Here is an 18,661-nt window from a genome sequence, read left to right as displayed (position 1 = left end):
TCTGCGTTAGAGTTTGGAAAGCATTGCAGGCTTTCTTTTTCCATCGTATTTCCCCCCCCCTCTATCATGAGGTTTAGCGTTCTAATGACATAGCACCGGATGTAATGTTCACGGAATCCTAGTGTCTCGGGGTCTGGTGGCAACCTCAGAGGCAGCTAGTGCCCCCGGAGCACAAATAAAACCTCTTGCCCATGAGAGACGCTTCGACACGCCGTGACTCAGGCTGTCACGGCAGCGTGGTCCAGCACTGGCAAGCTCGGGTGTCAGAAAGTCCTCCCTTGAGTCACGGAGGAAGCCAAACCACTGAGGTTTGCCCTGGAAACGGGAGATGTCCCTGGCCCCCAGGGCTCGGTGCCATCCCAGAGCTGCGCCCGCAGCCTCCGTGTGAACTTGGAGAGAGCGTCTGTCCTAGGAAGGCAACCCAGGGTACCCCAGCAAGGCAAACCTCAAACCCCACCTAAGGCATTGGCCCTGGGGGTCTTTGGAAACCTTGGAGAAAGAGACAAAACAAAAACACAAGGCTGCGCTTCCAAGTCTCCCCCGTTCAGCTCGTTGCCTGGCTGTTGGCAGAGCCGCATTCCCACTTGCACGGGACCCAGGCACTTTTGCCTTCGTGCGTCTCTTCCTCCGTAAAAAAACTATATGAAAAACTACATTTTATGACTACAGCAAGATAAATATGAGTATAGAAATAGTATACATTAAGCCATTTTATCCCACCTAAAAGTCCTTCTTCTCTTCGGATTTTAAAAGAATTAAAATTTTCCTAAGTCTCATGGGCCATGGCACTGTGCCTCCCTGGGCCTGATGGGGGGGGGGTCCCGGCTTCTGAATGGAGGAAACCCCACTTCAGTCGGCTTTTTGGTTAGGAGAGGGGCGGCCAGGAGCCTCCTCTCCTGCAAGGAGAGGGCTGAGATTGCTCTGCACAGTGACACAAACGCCCGTCCTCAGAGCGGGCAGGGTGACGTCTTTACAAGTTGCATTGCTCATATAGAAATATTTTCTTTTTTCTTCATGTGGCTTCGGCCATAGGAAGTGTGCGTGTCTGTGTTCTCATCCCAGGCTCTGCAAAAGGAACCTGGGAATGGAGATTGGGCAGCAGGACGAGGATGCAGAAGGGCCTTGCCAGCTGGGCCCAAGGTGTGCAGGCCGGGGAGGAAGCCCAGGGAGGAAGCGGAGGGGCCACAGGGGAGCAACTCGGGCTTCGGAGTGTGAGGATGGGAGTTGAGGTCCCACACTGGCCGGTCCTGGGGGGCAGGCACCCTGGCTCAAGGCAGGGGATGGAGAAGGGAATATCCAAGAAGCTGAAGACATTCTATCTGGGGAAAAGGCAGATCTGGTCTGAGGATGGGAAATGAGAAAAGGGAGGAATAGCTCAGGGATGGAGTTGGGGGACTTGGACCTGGACAGAGGGAGAATCTTTTTGTGGCCCCCTCTCCCGAGTGAGGGCATGGGGAGAGCAGAACTCCCTCAGGTGGAAGAGCAGGAATTGTCCCTAGGACATGGGAGCAGTTCGTTTTTTTAGCGCTGAGTTGTAAGTTTCTTTCTGCATTTAGTTTTCTAAGTTTTTTTCCTGCATTGTTATTCCTTGTCACTTTCCCTGAGCAAATCTAGGTGTCCACTCCTTCCTGGTCTCAGCCGTGCTGCAGGGATTTGAGGGGCCAGCCTTTGCCCACATCTGGTGGGCAGCTTCCCTGGCAGCCCCCCTCCACCTGCAAGTCTCTCTTAGAGGCCAGCACGGCCCCAACAGCACTATTTCAGGGTGAACGGGGGTCCCAGAGCATCAGGGGATACCCCCCAGCAAACCGTGCCCACCCCACCCAGGGTAGAGAAAGCAGCCAGGAGCAGGGCTGGGACTCAGACCATTTCCCTGCCTCCCAGGATGGAAGAGTGACCTGGAAAGGGGACGTATGATTAGGCCCTGCCCCGGGGTGACACCTAAACCACGGGACACTGAGGTGAACACGGCCTCCTCGTAGCTTCTACTTCCAAGGCCCCGCTCTGCACCTCCAGGCAGGCCAGAACCAGCCGAATCCCCACCCCCCACATACCTGACTGTCTTGCAGATATCTGGGGAAAGCCACGAGGTAGTCCAGGGGATTATCTGTTCTCCTGGCTAAGCAGTAGCTTTAGCTGTTTTCCAAATGACATTGTTTCAGGTCCTTTTTACCATTCTGATCACTTCCTACTTGCCATCCTGATCATCTCCGAAAGACTGGTTCTCCTTCTGAGCAGAGGTGGGGGCCTCCTAGTTCAGACACAGAGCAGGCGCTTCCCCTTCTTGTGTTTGGCTAAGAGAAATTACATCAACACTGTAGTTCTCAGCCAGCGTGAGTTTGTCCTCCCAGGGGACATTTGGAGCTGCACGGAGACATTTTGGTTGTTGCAACTGGGGAGAGGGGCGCTACTGGCATCCAGTGGGTAGAGGCCAGGGCTGCTATTACTGCTAAACATCCTGCAATGCACAGGACAGTTCCCCACAACAAAGAATGACCCAGCCCCAGAGGTCGACAATGCCAAGGTTGAGAAACCCTGTGTTAGAGTCTTAGGTTGAAACTGCCGAGCCTTTTTCACACGTGCTGCCAAAGCCCTGCCCTCCCCAAGGCAAGTCAGCGCCTAAACACTGGGAGCTTCTGTCTGACTTGCTCATTAGTGCTCCTTCCCCAGTCCCTGGAGCAATGCTTGACCCATAGTTAGACACAACAATAAGTATTTGTTGTGTAAATGAATTTTCCTTACTCTGTAATTGTGTCATCAGGCTTGGTGAACGGGCCACGTACAAGACCTTTCTTTAATCTTAATTACATCACCTAGGTGCACACCTGAATATGAACACTGGCTGTGTCTAAAACATAATCAATGGGATTAGTGTGGACGCCCCACGCCCTGCCACACACACCCTTTATTACTTTTCAATATTCACATGAGTATTGTTTTTCCAGCTGATGACTATCTGATGCCCGTGATTCCTCAGGGCCACTGGAATATAGGTTTAAGGGATTCTGGCCTTAGCACTCAGTAGCTTAAGGGAGTTATCTCTGATCTGGAAGAAGATCTATACTGCACTGAGGAATAAAGTTCTGGAAAAGGTGATAAGAAGTCTGGGCGGTGGTGTTGTGCTGGGCTGCCAAGAACACGAGCATCAGTTTCTTGAATATTGATCCTAACACTATTTTCCATAGTGGGGCAGTTGTGGGGAGGATAACAGACACGCGGTGGCCTGTCCGGGCAGGAAGGAAGCTGCACTCAAGTCCGCTTTACATGAATTCACGTGCAGAAACAGCAACAGGATGAATCTATGAGACAAAGCTGTCTGGCTGCAATCGGACTAATTTAACACCAAAGAATGTCCTAAGAGGCACCAATCACAATGCCAGAGACCCTCAGGCAAATGCTACCTCGTACCAAGAACTCTCTTCCTTTGGTCACCAAACTATCCCCTCCGTCAGCTGTCCCCTCTAAGGCCTTAGGTGATCCACAAGATGATGCAATTTGATCACGACGCAGTCGCTGACTGTAGGTACAAACACCACTCCCCAATGAGAAGCGACTGCTTGGTTTTCCGTGCTGTGACTTACGAGATTGCTGAGTTATTTGTGCATGTGCAGCCCAGCCCGTGAACGCTTGGCCCCTCTCGATAAGCACTTTGACTACACCAAGTCAGCCCTATAAACAGCAGACTGCCTGGCCCCTTTCCCAGGCAGCCTGACATCAGAGATTCCAGGCTGCGCTGCTGTTGTCACACCTGCTGGTACCCGCTGACAGTGCACCCCCTCCTGACTATCAGGGCTGACCCAGAGTTCCTGGGGGCCCCATGCTGCCAGGGAGGATGCCCACCCACCCCCCACTTTGGCTGTCAGAGCTGTTTACCCTTCTTTCCCATGTGCTTGAGTCTCTCCTCTTCCTCCCCGTTGGGTCTAGTGGTGCTGGAGGGGACCAATGAAGCTAGCTGCCCCCTACTCAGCTGTGTTCTTTATGCTGGGACCCATTATGCTAAAGGTAAAGAACCTTTGGAACTAAGAAATTGATCTTTAACCAGACCAAACCTCTGAGCACACGAACAAGCACTGGCTTCTATGGAGGGTTCCCCTTGTGAGTGAATATAGGGCAGAACCCCAGAGAGGAAGTCTCTGTCTGAATTCATAAGAAGGCCCATTACAGGCTCGGGAGGCTGAAGTGGGAGGATCGCTTGAGGCCAAGAGTTTGAGGCCAGCCTGGGCAAAATAGCAAGATGCCATCTCAAAAAAAAAAAAAAAAAAAAAAAAGTCCCCATTATAAGTCGTAGTTCCATAGCTGCAAAGGTGTTGCTTTCAGACTGACACACCACAGCCAAGTTTTGTCAAGGAGATGGCCTCCTGGATCTGCCTTAATACAGAGGCAAGAGTGATAATGAGATATCACATTTACAGTGGTCCTTCTCACAAAGGAAGAACCCAGACACTCTCCTCTTTGTAGAAGCTTCATTGCCAGAGGTAGCAAGAATGTCCTCACCTAAGGATTCATTTTTTCCCCACTGGCCTGGTAAGACCACCTCCCTTCTCCTTCTTCTCTAGGGCAAATAGACATATGGACTCCTTTCTTGGGGTGATCTGGTTGCCAGCAACAGCTGGCTTCTCACAGCCACCCTGAGGACACCTGCCTTAACCCCAGGGATGGAATAATTAGGGCTCGAGTGATCTCTTCCCCAGGCCAAAAGGGGAGATGTTCCTGCCGCCGCCTTCTTTTGCCACTGCTTTCTCTTCAGCAGATACAGCCAGGACTCAAAACTGACAGATATGAAACCCCAGCCCCTCTTCACTCAGGCACTACCCCCAGAGGATGGTTTGAATCCCTGGCACTATTACTCTAACTAGATATGGAATCGCCTACAGGCAAATCCACACTGCTACAATCAGACTTTGGGAAGCAACAGGGAGCACCTGGCAAAGATGGGTGGTGAACAAGTTTCCCTGACTTCTTGCTCTAGACCCCCAAATCTCAAGGTAGTGTGGGGCTCGTACCTTAACAAGGCAGTGCTGGTGACGTTGACTGGGACCCTGCCAGGCCAGTAAGCCAGTGCTGACACCCGGTGCCCGCCTTCCCAGGTGGTCTGCTTGGCTGGACTTCCCCCTGTGGGACGAGGAGAGGCAGCTGGTTCATGCACAGTGACAACTCAAGACTTCTGTTCAGCTACGAGCTAGTCTCTGGGAAAACAGTCCCTCTCCAAGAGTTTCCAATAATCCCAACAAAGGAATGACTTTTTTTGATAAGCAGCTATTTCCCCCCAACTAGCTTCTATCTTTCAATACCTGCTTTTATTTTACTGGACTTAATGTGTCAACAGTTGCCTCGTCACTCTGTTGAATCATGCCATTTTATTTCCTACATGAGACCTTCACCGCTGTAAATGATCTGGTTTGTCTATTGACTTGCTTATCTTGTGTCTTCGCACCATGAGACTTTAGGTGCTTAACCAATCTTTGACTAAATGCATTAGACTTCCTACTGATCATAATGTGACTGTCTATTCAGGATAAAAAAAATATAATTACTTGAAAAGAGAGAAAGGAAGAAACCTCTCCAGCTCTTTGATCTGCCCGACGCCCAACATGGCATGGATTTTATTGTTTTATTTTGCTTTGCTTTGCTTTGTTTTTCCTCGAATTAATGAGTTGTTCTGATGTTGTGGAGACAGTGTCAGAAACAGCTCCAACCTCCTGCCTGTTTGGGGGGAGGTAAGAACCATCTACGTGCAATCTATGAATTTCCACTTTGGTAATTAAAGGAATTATTTTTGTAACCACGAAGTCAAAAGTGACCACCAGTATAATGATGGCCAGCAGGCTGGAAGAGATGAGGTCATGTTTTATGGAAACATCCTGAATACATGTTGCGTTGAATTAACCATGACCATCCCCACCACTCCCACGCACACCCCGCCCTCATCCTGGTTGAGCCAGAGGCCAAGGATTCCACAAAGTTAGCGTGTAAAAAGCCCTTCCAAGGCAAATGCTGTACGCGGCTCACACATACTGTGGTCATGCAACCTCCCTATGTTTGGCTGTTGTGAACAATAAAAGCAACAGGGGGGAGGGGTGCAGAGGGTGGGGGACAAGATGAAGGCTTCTGTCACTCTGTTCTCAGAGGGCTGCAGACGGAACCTTTGATGTCCCTGGCCCAGCACACCACACCGGAAATGCTCTGCATTCTTGGGACTTTCTCATAACCAGCTTTGGAGTCCCCCAAGTGTTGAAGTAAAAGACAAAACACAAAACAACTCACGTCCTATGGACTGTTTATGTTTCAGGGTGTGGGGCTGGAAAAACCAATTGGAGTCTCTGCAGGCTAAGACGCTCTTTGATGTAGCCCAGCATTTCTCAAATACGTTCTTCCCCCCAGAGCCACACCTCCCATAAATACATATAGAGCCCACTCCAATTACGCGTGCACACGGAGCAGGGACTCCAGAACTGCAGCAAGCATAGCACACATTTCCACGTGGCTGTGGAACGTGTGACTTATGCTTCAGCTTGAGGCCAAAGAGCAGGGAGGAAGCACCCCCGGATTGCATGTGCTGGGGCTTTGTGGATACTTCCACCCCCACGAGGGGGCTTTTGCGTGCAAGTGTGGGTTACGGGTGGGTGAAAATATGGGGCCTGTTCATTTGCATGTCCGTGGTGTACGACATTCAAATGGATTTGCTTAACCTTTGAGGCCAGCTGCTAAGGAAAGGCCAAGGCTTTAGTTCCAAGAAACAAGCCATTGGCTCTGACGGTCACCCAGGAGGTAGCACTGGCAGAGTGACAGGCACCAGGGTCGGCACATGGGGTGGTCTCTGCCTCCGGGATGTTTCCAGAATGGTAAACTGACCCCTGATTAATAAATTTGTTAATTCTGCCTGCTTGCAACAACCTTTCGTGTTGCTCTTTGGTAGGCCACTGACTTTCCTAATATGTTTTTCAGAGAAAAACTGTGTTTGTTTTATTTCAGTAAAAGGTTGAAAGCTGGAGAGGTTAGGAGGAATTCAGCCAATTACAAAACATGGTGGTCAAGAAAATGGGCAATCTACTTGCAAAGATCCAGGAATTAAGAGAAAGAGAGAAAAAGCCTGGCTGAGGGAAGCCCCTTGGTGTGGCCACTTAGGGGGAATCTCTCTCTATGTTGTCGAGACTGACCAGCTAGTCCTGGCTGGACCTTGAGTTCTGGTTTTGTAGATGCCTTTAGACACAACAGAAAGACACAATTATATATTCTAGCCATGCAAATAAATGATCACAGGCCTACAGACTTCATACTGTCAGGGAATTTATCTTAAAAGAGTCTAGAGTATGGGCAAGCGATTATAAAATATATCAAACTACAACATGATCCTGTCTTGTTCCAAATCCCAATTTCTCACTGGCACTGCTAGGAGTAGACAAAATTTTAAAACATCTGACTAGCATTCTCTGTGACAATAACATCTTCTATTTATTGGGCCCTTACTAAGTTAAGTGCTACTAAGCATAATGTTAAGTGTGTCCCTGCATTGTCTCACTGAATCCTTATGACAATCTTTCAACCTGGGCACTATCATCCCCATTTTTCAGAGGAGGAGACCAAAGCTCAGAGAGGTTAAGTCATTTGCCCAAGGTCACACAGCTAGCAAATGGTAGAGCCAGGATTTGAATCCCGGTCGAACTACACAGCCGGCACCCTCACTCACTAAACCTTCTAGGGCAGAGGTTCCCATCCTGGAATGCTTATGAGAATCACTGAAGGAGCTTTTTTAAAATACCCATGCTGCAGCCTCTCTGGCAGAGATGGAGGTTTAATTAGCCTGGGGTGGGGCTTGAATATCAGTATCTTCTGTGGCTCTCCCAGTGATTTAATGGAGAGCACCCGTTCTGGGGAAGCAGTGGGAGGGGCAGGATTGGGAAGAGGCCACAGTGCGTTTCAAAACTAAATGTAGCTCATGTCTCTTATAGTTACGGGCTTTATATAGCCCACACCTTCATACCTTTATGCCATAGTACATAAATGTGACGTTATACGTTACAGTAGGAACAATAGATCAATCCATAAATTAAACGTCTAGTAGTGACTAGAAGTCCGTTTCAAAAGCTATTTGTTAGTTTAGACAAGCCGTACTGCTTTGATCAGGCACCCGCACATTAAAAGTGTTAGTCGCCTTTGGCTTTCTGTTGAGAAATGCATGTCTTATGGCCGTGAGAACGCATTTCAATGCACTTGTGGTTAGTTATGACTCTAATTAAAGCAGAACTTCTTACTTAAAGCAATAAATATTTAGCCTCAGCAACCAAAATATAAACAGAACCATGATTCATAAATTTGCTTATTTGTTCTTCCCTGGCTACGGAAGTGAAGTGGCATTCCATGATGCATCGAGACAGGGGCAGACCGAGGAAATGTCACCACTGCCTACGCCTAGGAACAGTGGTCTCTCTTGGAAAGGACCCAGCTGCCCTGTTTCACTGAGTCAGAAAGGCAGTGCAGCAAACAAAAAGGTTCACAGCTTCTCCAAACAGTAGAATCCTCAGGAGAGAGCTTATTTAAAATTTGGATTCCTGGGTTCTGTCCCCAGAAATTCTAATTTAATAAGTCTGGGGTGGGGCTGTGATTCTAGGTGATTTTGATACCAGTGGTGCGAGCACCAGAACTTGAAAGGCATGAGCTGGGTAATTGGAAGGTCGCAGATCTGAGCTCTAACTCCAGTGCCACCCCGCCCAGCTGTGCGGCCTTGGGCAGAATTCTTAACCTCCCTCAATCTCAATCATCTCAGCCAAGACGGGGCAAAATGACTGTACAGTTGATCCTTGAACAAGGCAGCGGTTAAGGGCACTGACCACCCGCATGCAGTCAAAAATTTGGGTATAACTGGGCATGGTGGTTCACGTCTGTAATCACAGCACTCCGGGAAGCCTAGGCCAGGGGGCAGGGCGGGGATCTCTCGAGGCCAGAGTTTGAGACCAGCCTGGGCAACATATCAAGACCTTGTCTTTAAAAAACTTTTTTAAAATTTAAAAAAAGTTGCAGTATAGCCAGGCACAGTGGTTTGTCCCTATAATCCCAGCTACTCAGGAGGCTGAGATGGGAGGATAGCTTGAGCTTAGGAGTTCAAGACCAGCCTGGGCGACATAGTGAGACACTGTCTCTAAAAAATTTTTTATAAAAATTAGCTTGGCATAGTGGCTTAAACCTGCAATCCCAGCTACTTGGGAGGCTGAGGTGGAAGGATCACTTGAGCCCCGGAGTTCAAGGATGCAGTGAGCTATGATCACATCATTGCACTCTAGCCTGGGCAACAAAGCAAGACCCCATCTCTAAAAAAAAAAAAAAAAAAATTCAAGTATAACTTTTGACTCCCCAGAAATTTAACTACTAATAGCCTAATAGCCTAATGTTGGCTGGAAGCCTTACCAATAACACAAACAGTTGATTAAGACGTATCTTGTATGTTACATATATTATATACTATATTCTTACAATAAAGTAAGCTAGAGAGAAGAAAATGTTACTAAGGAAATCCTACGGAAGAGAAAATATATTTACTATTCATTAAGTGGAAGCGGATGATTGTAAAGACCTTCATCCTCGTCATCTTCATATTGAGTAGGCTGAGGAGGAGGAGGAAGAAGAGGGGTTGGTCTTGCCGTCTCAGGGGTAGCAGAGGCAGAAGAAAATCCTCATTGAAGTAGACCCATGAAGTTGAAATCTGTGTTGTTCAAGGGTCAACTGTACTTATAGTGCTGTGGGCACAGTTACCTAGGATAATGTCTGTAAAGTTCCAAGCAAGGCACTTGGGCATGAAGTGCCACCACATTACCTACAGGTAGAAAATAGCAGAGGTCACACCCTGACTGCTGGTTTGGTATGTGTAGTATTTTTCTTTTCACTAATTTTGAATGTCATTAGACAGCGCCCTGTCTCTAGTTTGCTGAATCCCTAACACTGCCCACAACTGTCGAAAATGAACATTTGTTCTTTTATATCACCTGCCTGGCCCACTTCGGCACTAGCATTTGCGAGAGGGTAGAATGCCCGCTCTGAGGAGTAGCATTCTATAACCTTCCAAAGAAGCAGGCTTCGTTTCTAAATATAAAAATGTGTCCTTGCCAAGGATGCCCATAGCAGACTCGTTTTCTAGAAACACAGGAAGGCCAGGCCTCTGTTCGGACCCAGACACTGGCTGGCCTGGGGTGGCCTTGAGTGTGGGGATGGGGACATTCCACCAAGCCTGGTGGCCAAAGGCCCAGGAGGAGACACAATCCGACTTCTGCTGGGTCCCCACCAGCAGGCCCTGCCCCAGCCAGGGCCAACAGCCAACATCCCTTGTCCATTGCTCTGTCACCCCGCAGCACCTCTGACCTTTCCCGGCCCCGCCCCCTGCCCCCACCTGGACAGAAGGCCCAGGACGCACAGGCGGCTTCCCAGAGGGAAAGGTTATGCAACAACCCGATAGCATCGAATTACAAACAGCCAAGGTCTCCCAGAAGCCAGGATGCCAAATGCAACAGAATGTTTCCTCATCACCAAGGGGGAGGAAGGAACAGTTCTGCTCTTCAAATAAAACAAGGAAAGATTTTCCAGACAGAGGAGCAGTCAGTGAGGGGAAAAACAAGGTGTCGGTTCTGTGCCGGGGAGGAAATGGGTCTGGAGTGGAGAAGGAGGGGCGGCTGGGAGCCAGTCCCAGGCAGCAGGGTGTGCGGCTCCTGCCCTTTCCTAGGCCCTCCCCCCGCCCCCCCACCGCCAGTTCCGTCTCTCCTCATCCCTGCAGGGCGCAAGCCAAGTGGAGCATCCTCACTCCGCACGGCACGGCACGGCACGGGGTGAAAAGATGACTCCAGGAGACGCTGCCTCATCCCATCAGCTGAGCTGGGCGGCTTGGCCAGGAAAGGAAAGGGAAGACAAGGAGGGGGGCCTAGAGGCCCTGAGAACAGGGGGAGACAGCGCGTGGCCTGACGCAGCCGGCTGGCTTCGGGGAGAAAGTTGCAGGGCTCCGGTACTGTTTGTCCTACTCGGTTGCGAAAACATTGCCTGTCTTCTCTCTTTCATCTGCTCTCCAGCCTGGCCCCCTTACAGCGGGGTGTGCAGACATCCCACTGACAAGGAACTGGGTGAGGAGGAGCAGGTGGTCCAGAGGGACCCCAGTGCCCTTGACCCCCGGGGCCTGGCCTCTGCCCAGCTACACGCAGGGCTCTGCCTGGCTTCCCAGCAGCATCCCAGGTGGAGGGGAAGAAGGAGGCTGTGAACAGTTGATAGGAAGCTGGTTTGGAGAGTGAGGAAGCGGAAGTGTTTGCCCCCGGTCATGGCCCTTCAGGCAAAGTTCGCTTTCAGACTCCTGAGAAGAGAAAGGCACCCAGCCCCGGTCCCGCCATCCATCAGGTGCTGTGCCCACGGGTACCACATGAAGCCACAGCGCTAGTGGGAAAGGCCTTGCCCCAAAACAGGGTTATCTTGAGGTGACAAAACCCAGCTTCACAGCAAAGCTTCCCCGGACAGAGGCCCAGAGCACTTTCAAAGTTACCCACATGTTATTTAAGTTGCCCAGTACTTTATAGGAGAAGCTTTTCCAGGGCATTCTCTGATCCCCTTCCAATTCCTCTCTCGGTGAGGTCCAGCCAGCTTGTTCCGGCCAGGAAGGAAGAAACTGAGTCTACCGGGCTTATTCTAACAGTAGAAGCCAAGCGCAAGGCTGGGAGACTCCCGGGCGATATCCGGGGAGATGGAGATGGGTCCACGACCCCACAGGACAGAAGGGGACACTGAGCCCAGGAGCCGACTGCGTGTCTGAGTCAAGGTTCAAGCCCAGCAGGGCCTCCCAAGCCATGAGCTCTTTCCATCTCTCCATTCTGCCTCCCACAGACTCAGGACAGACTCAGACTGTCACCGGCACCGGGGCTAAAGACATTTTCCTTGACAATTACGAGGTTCAAAGAAGCAAGACAGGATTTTCCAGACGGCTGAGCAGCCAGTCGGGTAGAACAAGGTGTGAGTAACCACATTCACGTGGGCTGAGGAATGAGCCAGCGGTGGCCAGAAGATGCGGCCCCCTCGACCGCTGGCTGGCCCCACTGGGCCCCCCACCCTCCTCGCCTCAGTCTCCTTATTTGGCCAGCAAGGTGGTTGGAATAAAGACCGCTGAGGTCTCTTCCAGCTCTGGCATTCTATGAATGTGGGGATATTCCTGGAAATTTTGTATCACTGGCTTTTCTCATTTGTAATTTTTGGCTCAGTGGAAATGAGTCTCGTACTCACTCCTCTCCCTGTTCTCAGCCCCACTGATGTTAGAGGATCTTTGAAAACTGATGAATGTGCTGGGGGAGGGAGGTGGGAGTGGGAAATGAGGAGCAACTGTTTAAAGGGGATGGGGTTAAATAAAATGAAATAACATACATTTTCAAAAAAGCTGGGTGGAGGCTGGGCACGGTGGCTCACACCTGTAATCCCAGCACGTTGGGAGGCCAGGGCAGGAGGATTGCTTGAGGCCAGGAGTTTGAGACCAGCCTGGGCAACACAGAGAGACCCCATTTTTAGCCAATTAATTGATTAATTATAGGGCATGGGGTTTTGCGGGGCAGGTGATGAAAATGCTTTAAAACTAGACAGAAGTGGTTGTCACAACACTGCAAATGTGCTAAATGCTACTGAACTGTACAATTTAAAATGATTCATTTTATATGATGTAAATTTCACCTCATAATGTCACTCTCACTGTTAAAATCCTTCCATGATTACTTATTTCTTCAGAATTAAGGCCAAAATCCATCGCCTGAAAGAAAAGACCTCCGGGCGCTGGCCCCATCTCTCTCTATTCTGCTTGGTTGCCACAAGTCCCGGACACACAGATGTGAGAGCAGCTCCAAGGAGCAGCTCCTACGCCCGGTCTTCCCACCCCTGCCAGGCTGCCACGCTTGCTTGGAACCTCTTCCCTGCAAATCCCTGGCTGTCTCCTCCTCATTCTTCCAAACCCAAACCGCCTGGGGGAGCCTAGTTGCACCGTCCAATACAGTAGCCACTAGCCACATCTGGCTACTGAGCCCTTGAAGTATGGCTAGTGTAACCAAGGAATTGAACTTTCATTGAATTTTAATCTTCATTTAATTAGCCATGGGTGGCTAGTGCCCAGCGTATCAGACAGTGTAACTCTAGACAGGTGATTCTCAAATTTTACAGCTGCTTCAACATCTCCTGAAAGGACTTGTTAAAACACAGATTAGGCCAGGCACAGTGGCTCACACCTGTAATCTCAGCACTTTGGGAGGCCGAGGCCAGGGAATCATTTGAGGCCAGGAATTCAAGACCAGCCCAGGTAACATAGCGAACTCCATCTCTACAAAAAATAAGAAAAATTAGCCGGGCCTGCTGGAGAATACCTGTAGTCCCAGCCACTTGGGAGGCTGAGGCAGGAGGATCACTTAAGCCCAGGAGTTTGAAGCTACAGTGAGCTATGATCGCACCACTACACTCAACCCGAGCAACAGAGCAAGACCCTGTCTCTTGAAAAACAATAAAACCACCACTGATTGCTGGAATCCATCCCCAAAATTTTTTTCTTTTTTTTTTTTTTTTTGAGACAGAGTCTTCCTCTTTTGTCCGGGCTAGAGTGCCGTGGCGTCAGCCTAGCTCACAGCAACCTCAAACTCCTGGGCTCAAGCAATCCTCCTGCCTCAGCCTCCTGAGTAGCTGGGACTACAGGCATGTGCCACCATGCCCAGCTAATTTTTTCTATATATTTTTAGTTGTCCAGGTAATTTCTTTCTATTTTTTTAGTAGAAACGGGATCTTGCTCTTGCTCAGGCTGGTCTTGAACTCCTGAGCTCAAATGATCTGCCACCTCGGCCTCCCAAGTGCTAGGATTACAGGCGTGAGCCACTGTGCCCAGCCTATCCCCAAAATTTCTGATTCAGTAGGTCTGGGGTGAGGTCCTAGAATTTGCATTGCCAACAAGTTCTCAGGTGGTGCCGGTCCAGGGACCACATTTTGTTAACCACTGGTCTAGAGTTGAAAGTTCTAGACTCAGGTGATTCTGGACTCACATGGTCTAGATGTGGATGTTCTAGACTGGTGGTCCCTGGACCAGCCACATCAGCATCACCTAATTAGCATCTTAGAAATACAAAATCGCCATTATCATCCAGACCGTTTGGGTCAGCACTGCATTTTGGCAGAATCTCCAGGGGACTGTCTGTCCATTAAAATCTGAGAAACACTATTCTAGAGGGTCATTCCTTGGGCTCAGGGGCTTTGTTGATTTTTGTGTCCCTGCACTGAGCACAATTCCTGGCACACAGTAGGTGCTCAACAAATGCTTATAGAAGGAAGGAAAGAAGGAAGGAAGAGATGGAGGTTGCCCAGAGTAAACGTATTTCTCACCAGGTAAAGTTCTTCTTTCAGAGAACAGGGCCCCAGTGCATGCCCTTAAACCTGACTCACTATGTCAAACCTATCTCATGAAACAGATAAGGCAGGTCCTCAGATAAGAGACCGGCAGGTCAGCTTTCTAGGGAACCGACAGCTCCCAGGGGAAAGGCCACTTCCTTATAGATCTTCACCCCCACATCCATGGTCTCTACGCCTTCTGGACCACTACCCTTGAGGGTTCTGATTCTAGGCTCTTCCAGGCATTCTGATTGAACATCGAAGATGACAGCCTGGCCAAAGGGTGTCCCAGGTACAGGGAGGAGGAATTAATTAATACAACAAACCCTTCACAGCATATGCCATATTTCTCTAGGCTCTTGTTGCTTGCAGGCATCAGACACATCTCTGTCTACCTCCGGTCCTCCCTAGTGCCTTCTGACCCAGCTCTCTCCAGGAATCAGAACAATATCACAGTGTTCTTGAACTTGGGAGAACCAAAGAGATCAATGGAGAGCAAACGAGAAACACCAGTATCCCTGTACCCCAAGAGACAGAGCAGTGAGCAGGTTAGGGGGAAGCGGTACTCCTCCTCCTGCCCTGTGGCTCAAATTTGCAGGCACAAGACATGGCCACAGTCCGGTAGCCACTTGCTCCCCACGTTCTCAAGATATCTGATCCAAGGGACACCAGGTTAAACTTGAAAAACAGATTTCTGATATTTTTGATAACTGATAACAGATTGCTTTCAAGATTTTTCTGAGAATACATGTGCTTATTTTTATATAATAAAATCTTATTTTACATTATTGTTTTGCAACCTGCCTTATTAACTGAAAAATATTTCATATAGATGTTTCCAAGTCAATAAATATACATCATTTTAGGATTCTTTGGTATTCCTTTAAATGGATGTATCATATTTCCTTTTTTTTAATTTTTTATTTTGTTTTTACAGAATATTACAGGGGTACAAATATTTTGGTTACATAAATTGCTTTTATACCATTTGTTTCAAAGTTGTAAGTGTGCCCTTCACCAAGATGGCATTGTACCCATTAGGTATGAATTTACCCATTCCCTCCTCCCACCTCCCACCTGCTTGATTTCTGATGAATGTTATTTCCATATGTAGACGTAAGTGTTAATCGATTAGTTCCAATTTAATGGTGAGTAGATGTGGTGTTTGTTTTTCCATTCTTGTGATACTTCACTTAGAAGAATGGTCTCCAGTTCCATCCAGGTTAATACAACGGGTATTAGTTCACCATTTTTTTATGGCTGAGTAGTACTCCGTGGTATACATATACCACATTTTATTAATCCACTCATGTATTCATGGGCACTTGGGTTGTTTCCACATCTTTACAATTGTGAATTGTGCTGCTATAAACATTTGAATGCAGGTGTTTTTTATAGAATGTTTTTTTTACCTTGGGATTGCTATATCAAATGGTAGTCCTACTTTTAGTTCTTTAGGTATCTCCATACTGCTTTCCATAGAGGTTGTACTAGTTTGCAGTCGCACCAATAGTGTATTATGTTCCTCTCTCTCCACATCCACGCCAGCATTTGTTGTTTTGGAACTTTTTGATAAAAGCCATTCTCACTGGAGTTAAGTGATATCTCATTGTGGTTTTGATATGCATTTCCCTGATGATTAGAGATGTTGAGCATTTTTTCATATGTTTGTTGGCCATTAGTCTATCTTCTTTTGAAAAGTTTCTGTTCATGTCTTTTGCCCACTTTTTAATGGAGTTGTTTGATTTTTTTTCTTGCTGATTTGCTTGAGTTCTTTATAGATTCTAGTTATTAGCCCTATATCAGATGTATAGCATGCAAATATTTTCTCACATTATGTAGGTTGTCTATTTATTCTAATGATTGTTTCCTTGGCTGTGCAGAAGCTTTTTAATTTGATCAGGTCTCATTTATTTATTTTTGCTGTTGCTGTATTTGCCTTTGGGGTCTTAGTCATAAATTCTTTGCCTAAGCCAATATCTAGAAGAGTTTTTCCTACGTTTTCTTCTAGAATTCCTATGGTTTCATGCCTTAAGTTTAAGACTGTTATCCATCTTGAATTAATTTTTTGTGAGTGGTGAGAGATCTGGATCCTGTTTCAGTCTTCTACATGTGGCTATCCAATTTTCCCAGCACCATTTATTGATTAGGGATTCTTTTCCCCAGTGTATGTTTTTGTCTGCTTTGTCAAAGATGAGATGGCAATGTGAGGATGCTTTTATATCTGGATTCTCTGTTCTGATCAATTGTTCTATGTCTCTGTTCTTGTGCCAGTATTATGCTGTTTTGGTTATTGTAGCCTTGTAGTATAACTTGAAGTCTGGTAAATTGATGCCTCCTGATTTGTTTTTTTTGCTTAAGGTTGCTTTGGGTATATGGGTTCTTCTCTGGTTCCATACAAAGCATAGAATTATTCTTTCTACATCTTCAAAAAATGACATTGGTATTTTAGTAGGGACTGCATTGAATCTGTAGATCACTTTGGGTAGCATAGACATTTTAGCAATGCTGATTCTACCGATCCATGAGCATGGTATGTTTTTCCATATGTTTATGCCCTCTGCTATTTCATTCCTCAGTGTTTCATAGTTCTCCCTGTAGAGGTCTTTCACCTCCTTAGTTAAATATATTCCTGGATATTTTATTTTCTTTGTTGTTATTGTGAAAGGTATTGAGTCTTAGATTTGGTTCTCAGGTTGACTGGTGTTGGCATATATGAATGCTACTGATTTCTGTACATTGATTTTGTAACCTAAGACTTTGCTGAATTTATTTATCAGTTCTAGTAGTCTCTTGGCAGAATCTTTGTGGATTTCTAGACATAAGATCATATCGTGGCCTAGCACAGTGGCTCACGCCTGTAATCCTGGCACTCTGGGAGGCCCAGGCAGGCAGATCGTTTGAGCTCAGGAGTTCGAAACCAGCCTGAGCAAGAGCGAGACTCCGTCTCTACTAAAAAAGAGAAAGAAATGAGCTGGACAATGAAAAAAAAAAACATATATATATATATATATATATATATATATAGAAAAAATTAGCCGGGCATGGTGGCACATGCCTGTAGTCCCAGCTACTTGGGAGGCTGAGGCAGAAGGATTGCTTGAGCCCAGGAGTTTGAGGTTGCTGTGAGCTACGCTGATGCCACAGCACTCTAGCCTGGGCAACAGAGTGAGACTTTGTCTCAAAAAAAAAAAAAAAGAAATATAAGAAAAAAAAAGAGTAAAGATCATATCATCAGTAAAGAGCAATAGTTTGACCTCTTTTATCCCCATTTGAATACTCTTAATTTTCTTCTCTTGTGTAATTGCTCTGGCTAGGACTTCCAGCACTGTTGAATAGAAGTGGTGATAGTGGGCAACCTTCTCTGATTCCAGTTCTAAGCGGGAATGCTTTCAATTTTTCCCTGCTCAGTATAATGTTGGCTGTGAGTTTGTCATATATGGCTTTTATAATTTTGAGGTAAGTCCCATCTATGCCTATTTTGTTAAGCATTCTTATCATAAAAGGGTGCTGAATTTTGCCAAATGCTTTTTCTGTGTCTATTGAGAGGATCATATAGTCTTTGTTTTTACTTCTATTTATATGGTGAATTACATTTATAGATTTGTATATGTTGACCCATCCATGTATCTCTGGGATGAAGCCCACTTGGTCATGATGGATTATATTTTTGATGAGCAGCTGAATTCAGTTTGGGCTCTGATCTTTAGCTTTTGGGGGGTTTTACACTGGTGGGCATCTATCATGCTGATCCATGTATAGTGCAAGTCTGAGTACTTCCTCCAGGACAGGTCTGGACTTGTCAAAGTCCCTCAGTGTTTGGTTATCTCAAAAAGTCTTAATTTCTCCATCAAATGTGAAACTTACTTTTGTAGGATACCAAATTCTAGGCTGGCAGTTGTTTTGTTTTAAGAAGATTGAAGATGGGGGCTCATTCCCTTTTGGCTTGTAAGGTTTCCACTGAGAAGTCTGCTATTACCCTGATGGGTTTTTTCTTGCAGATCACTTGTTGCTTACGTCTAGCTACTTGTAAAATTTTCTCTTTCACTTAGACTTTGGCCAGGTTGAAAACTACGTGTCTTGGAAATGTTCTATTTGCTATGAATCTTCCTGGAGTTCAATGATCATCTTGTATCTGCATGTCTGGATCTCTGGCAACACTGAGGAAGTTTTCCACAGTAATTCCCCCAAATAGATTTTCCATGCACTTTCTTCTCCCTCAGGGATACCTGTAATTCATGTTTGTTCACTTCACGTAGTCCCGTATCTCTCTAAGTGATCGCTCTGCCCTTGTTGTTCT

At 47.1% G+C, this 18,661-nt stretch overlaps 1 protein-coding gene across 3 annotated transcripts in view; it reads right to left on the bottom strand.

Annotated features, from left to right (window-relative positions):
* ARSG (arylsulfatase G) overlaps window positions 1-18,661 on the bottom strand; it is a 118,667-nt gene that overhangs the window by 16,590 nt on the left and 83,416 nt on the right. For all 3 annotated transcript variants that reach the window (XM_069482797.1, XM_069482795.1, XM_069482796.1), the window contains exon 9: window positions 5,001-5,109. In XM_069482797.1, the coding sequence (XP_069338898.1) occupies window positions 5,001-5,109 (109 nt within the window). The remainder of the gene's footprint in view (window positions 1-5,000; window positions 5,110-18,661) is intronic.

This window comes from Eulemur rufifrons, chromosome 9 (genome assembly GCF_041146395.1).
Source record: "Eulemur rufifrons isolate Redbay chromosome 9, OSU_ERuf_1, whole genome shotgun sequence".
Taxonomy (NCBI): domain Eukaryota; kingdom Metazoa; phylum Chordata; class Mammalia; order Primates; family Lemuridae; genus Eulemur; species Eulemur rufifrons.
This window is presented reverse-complemented; position numbering and strand designations above follow the sequence as displayed.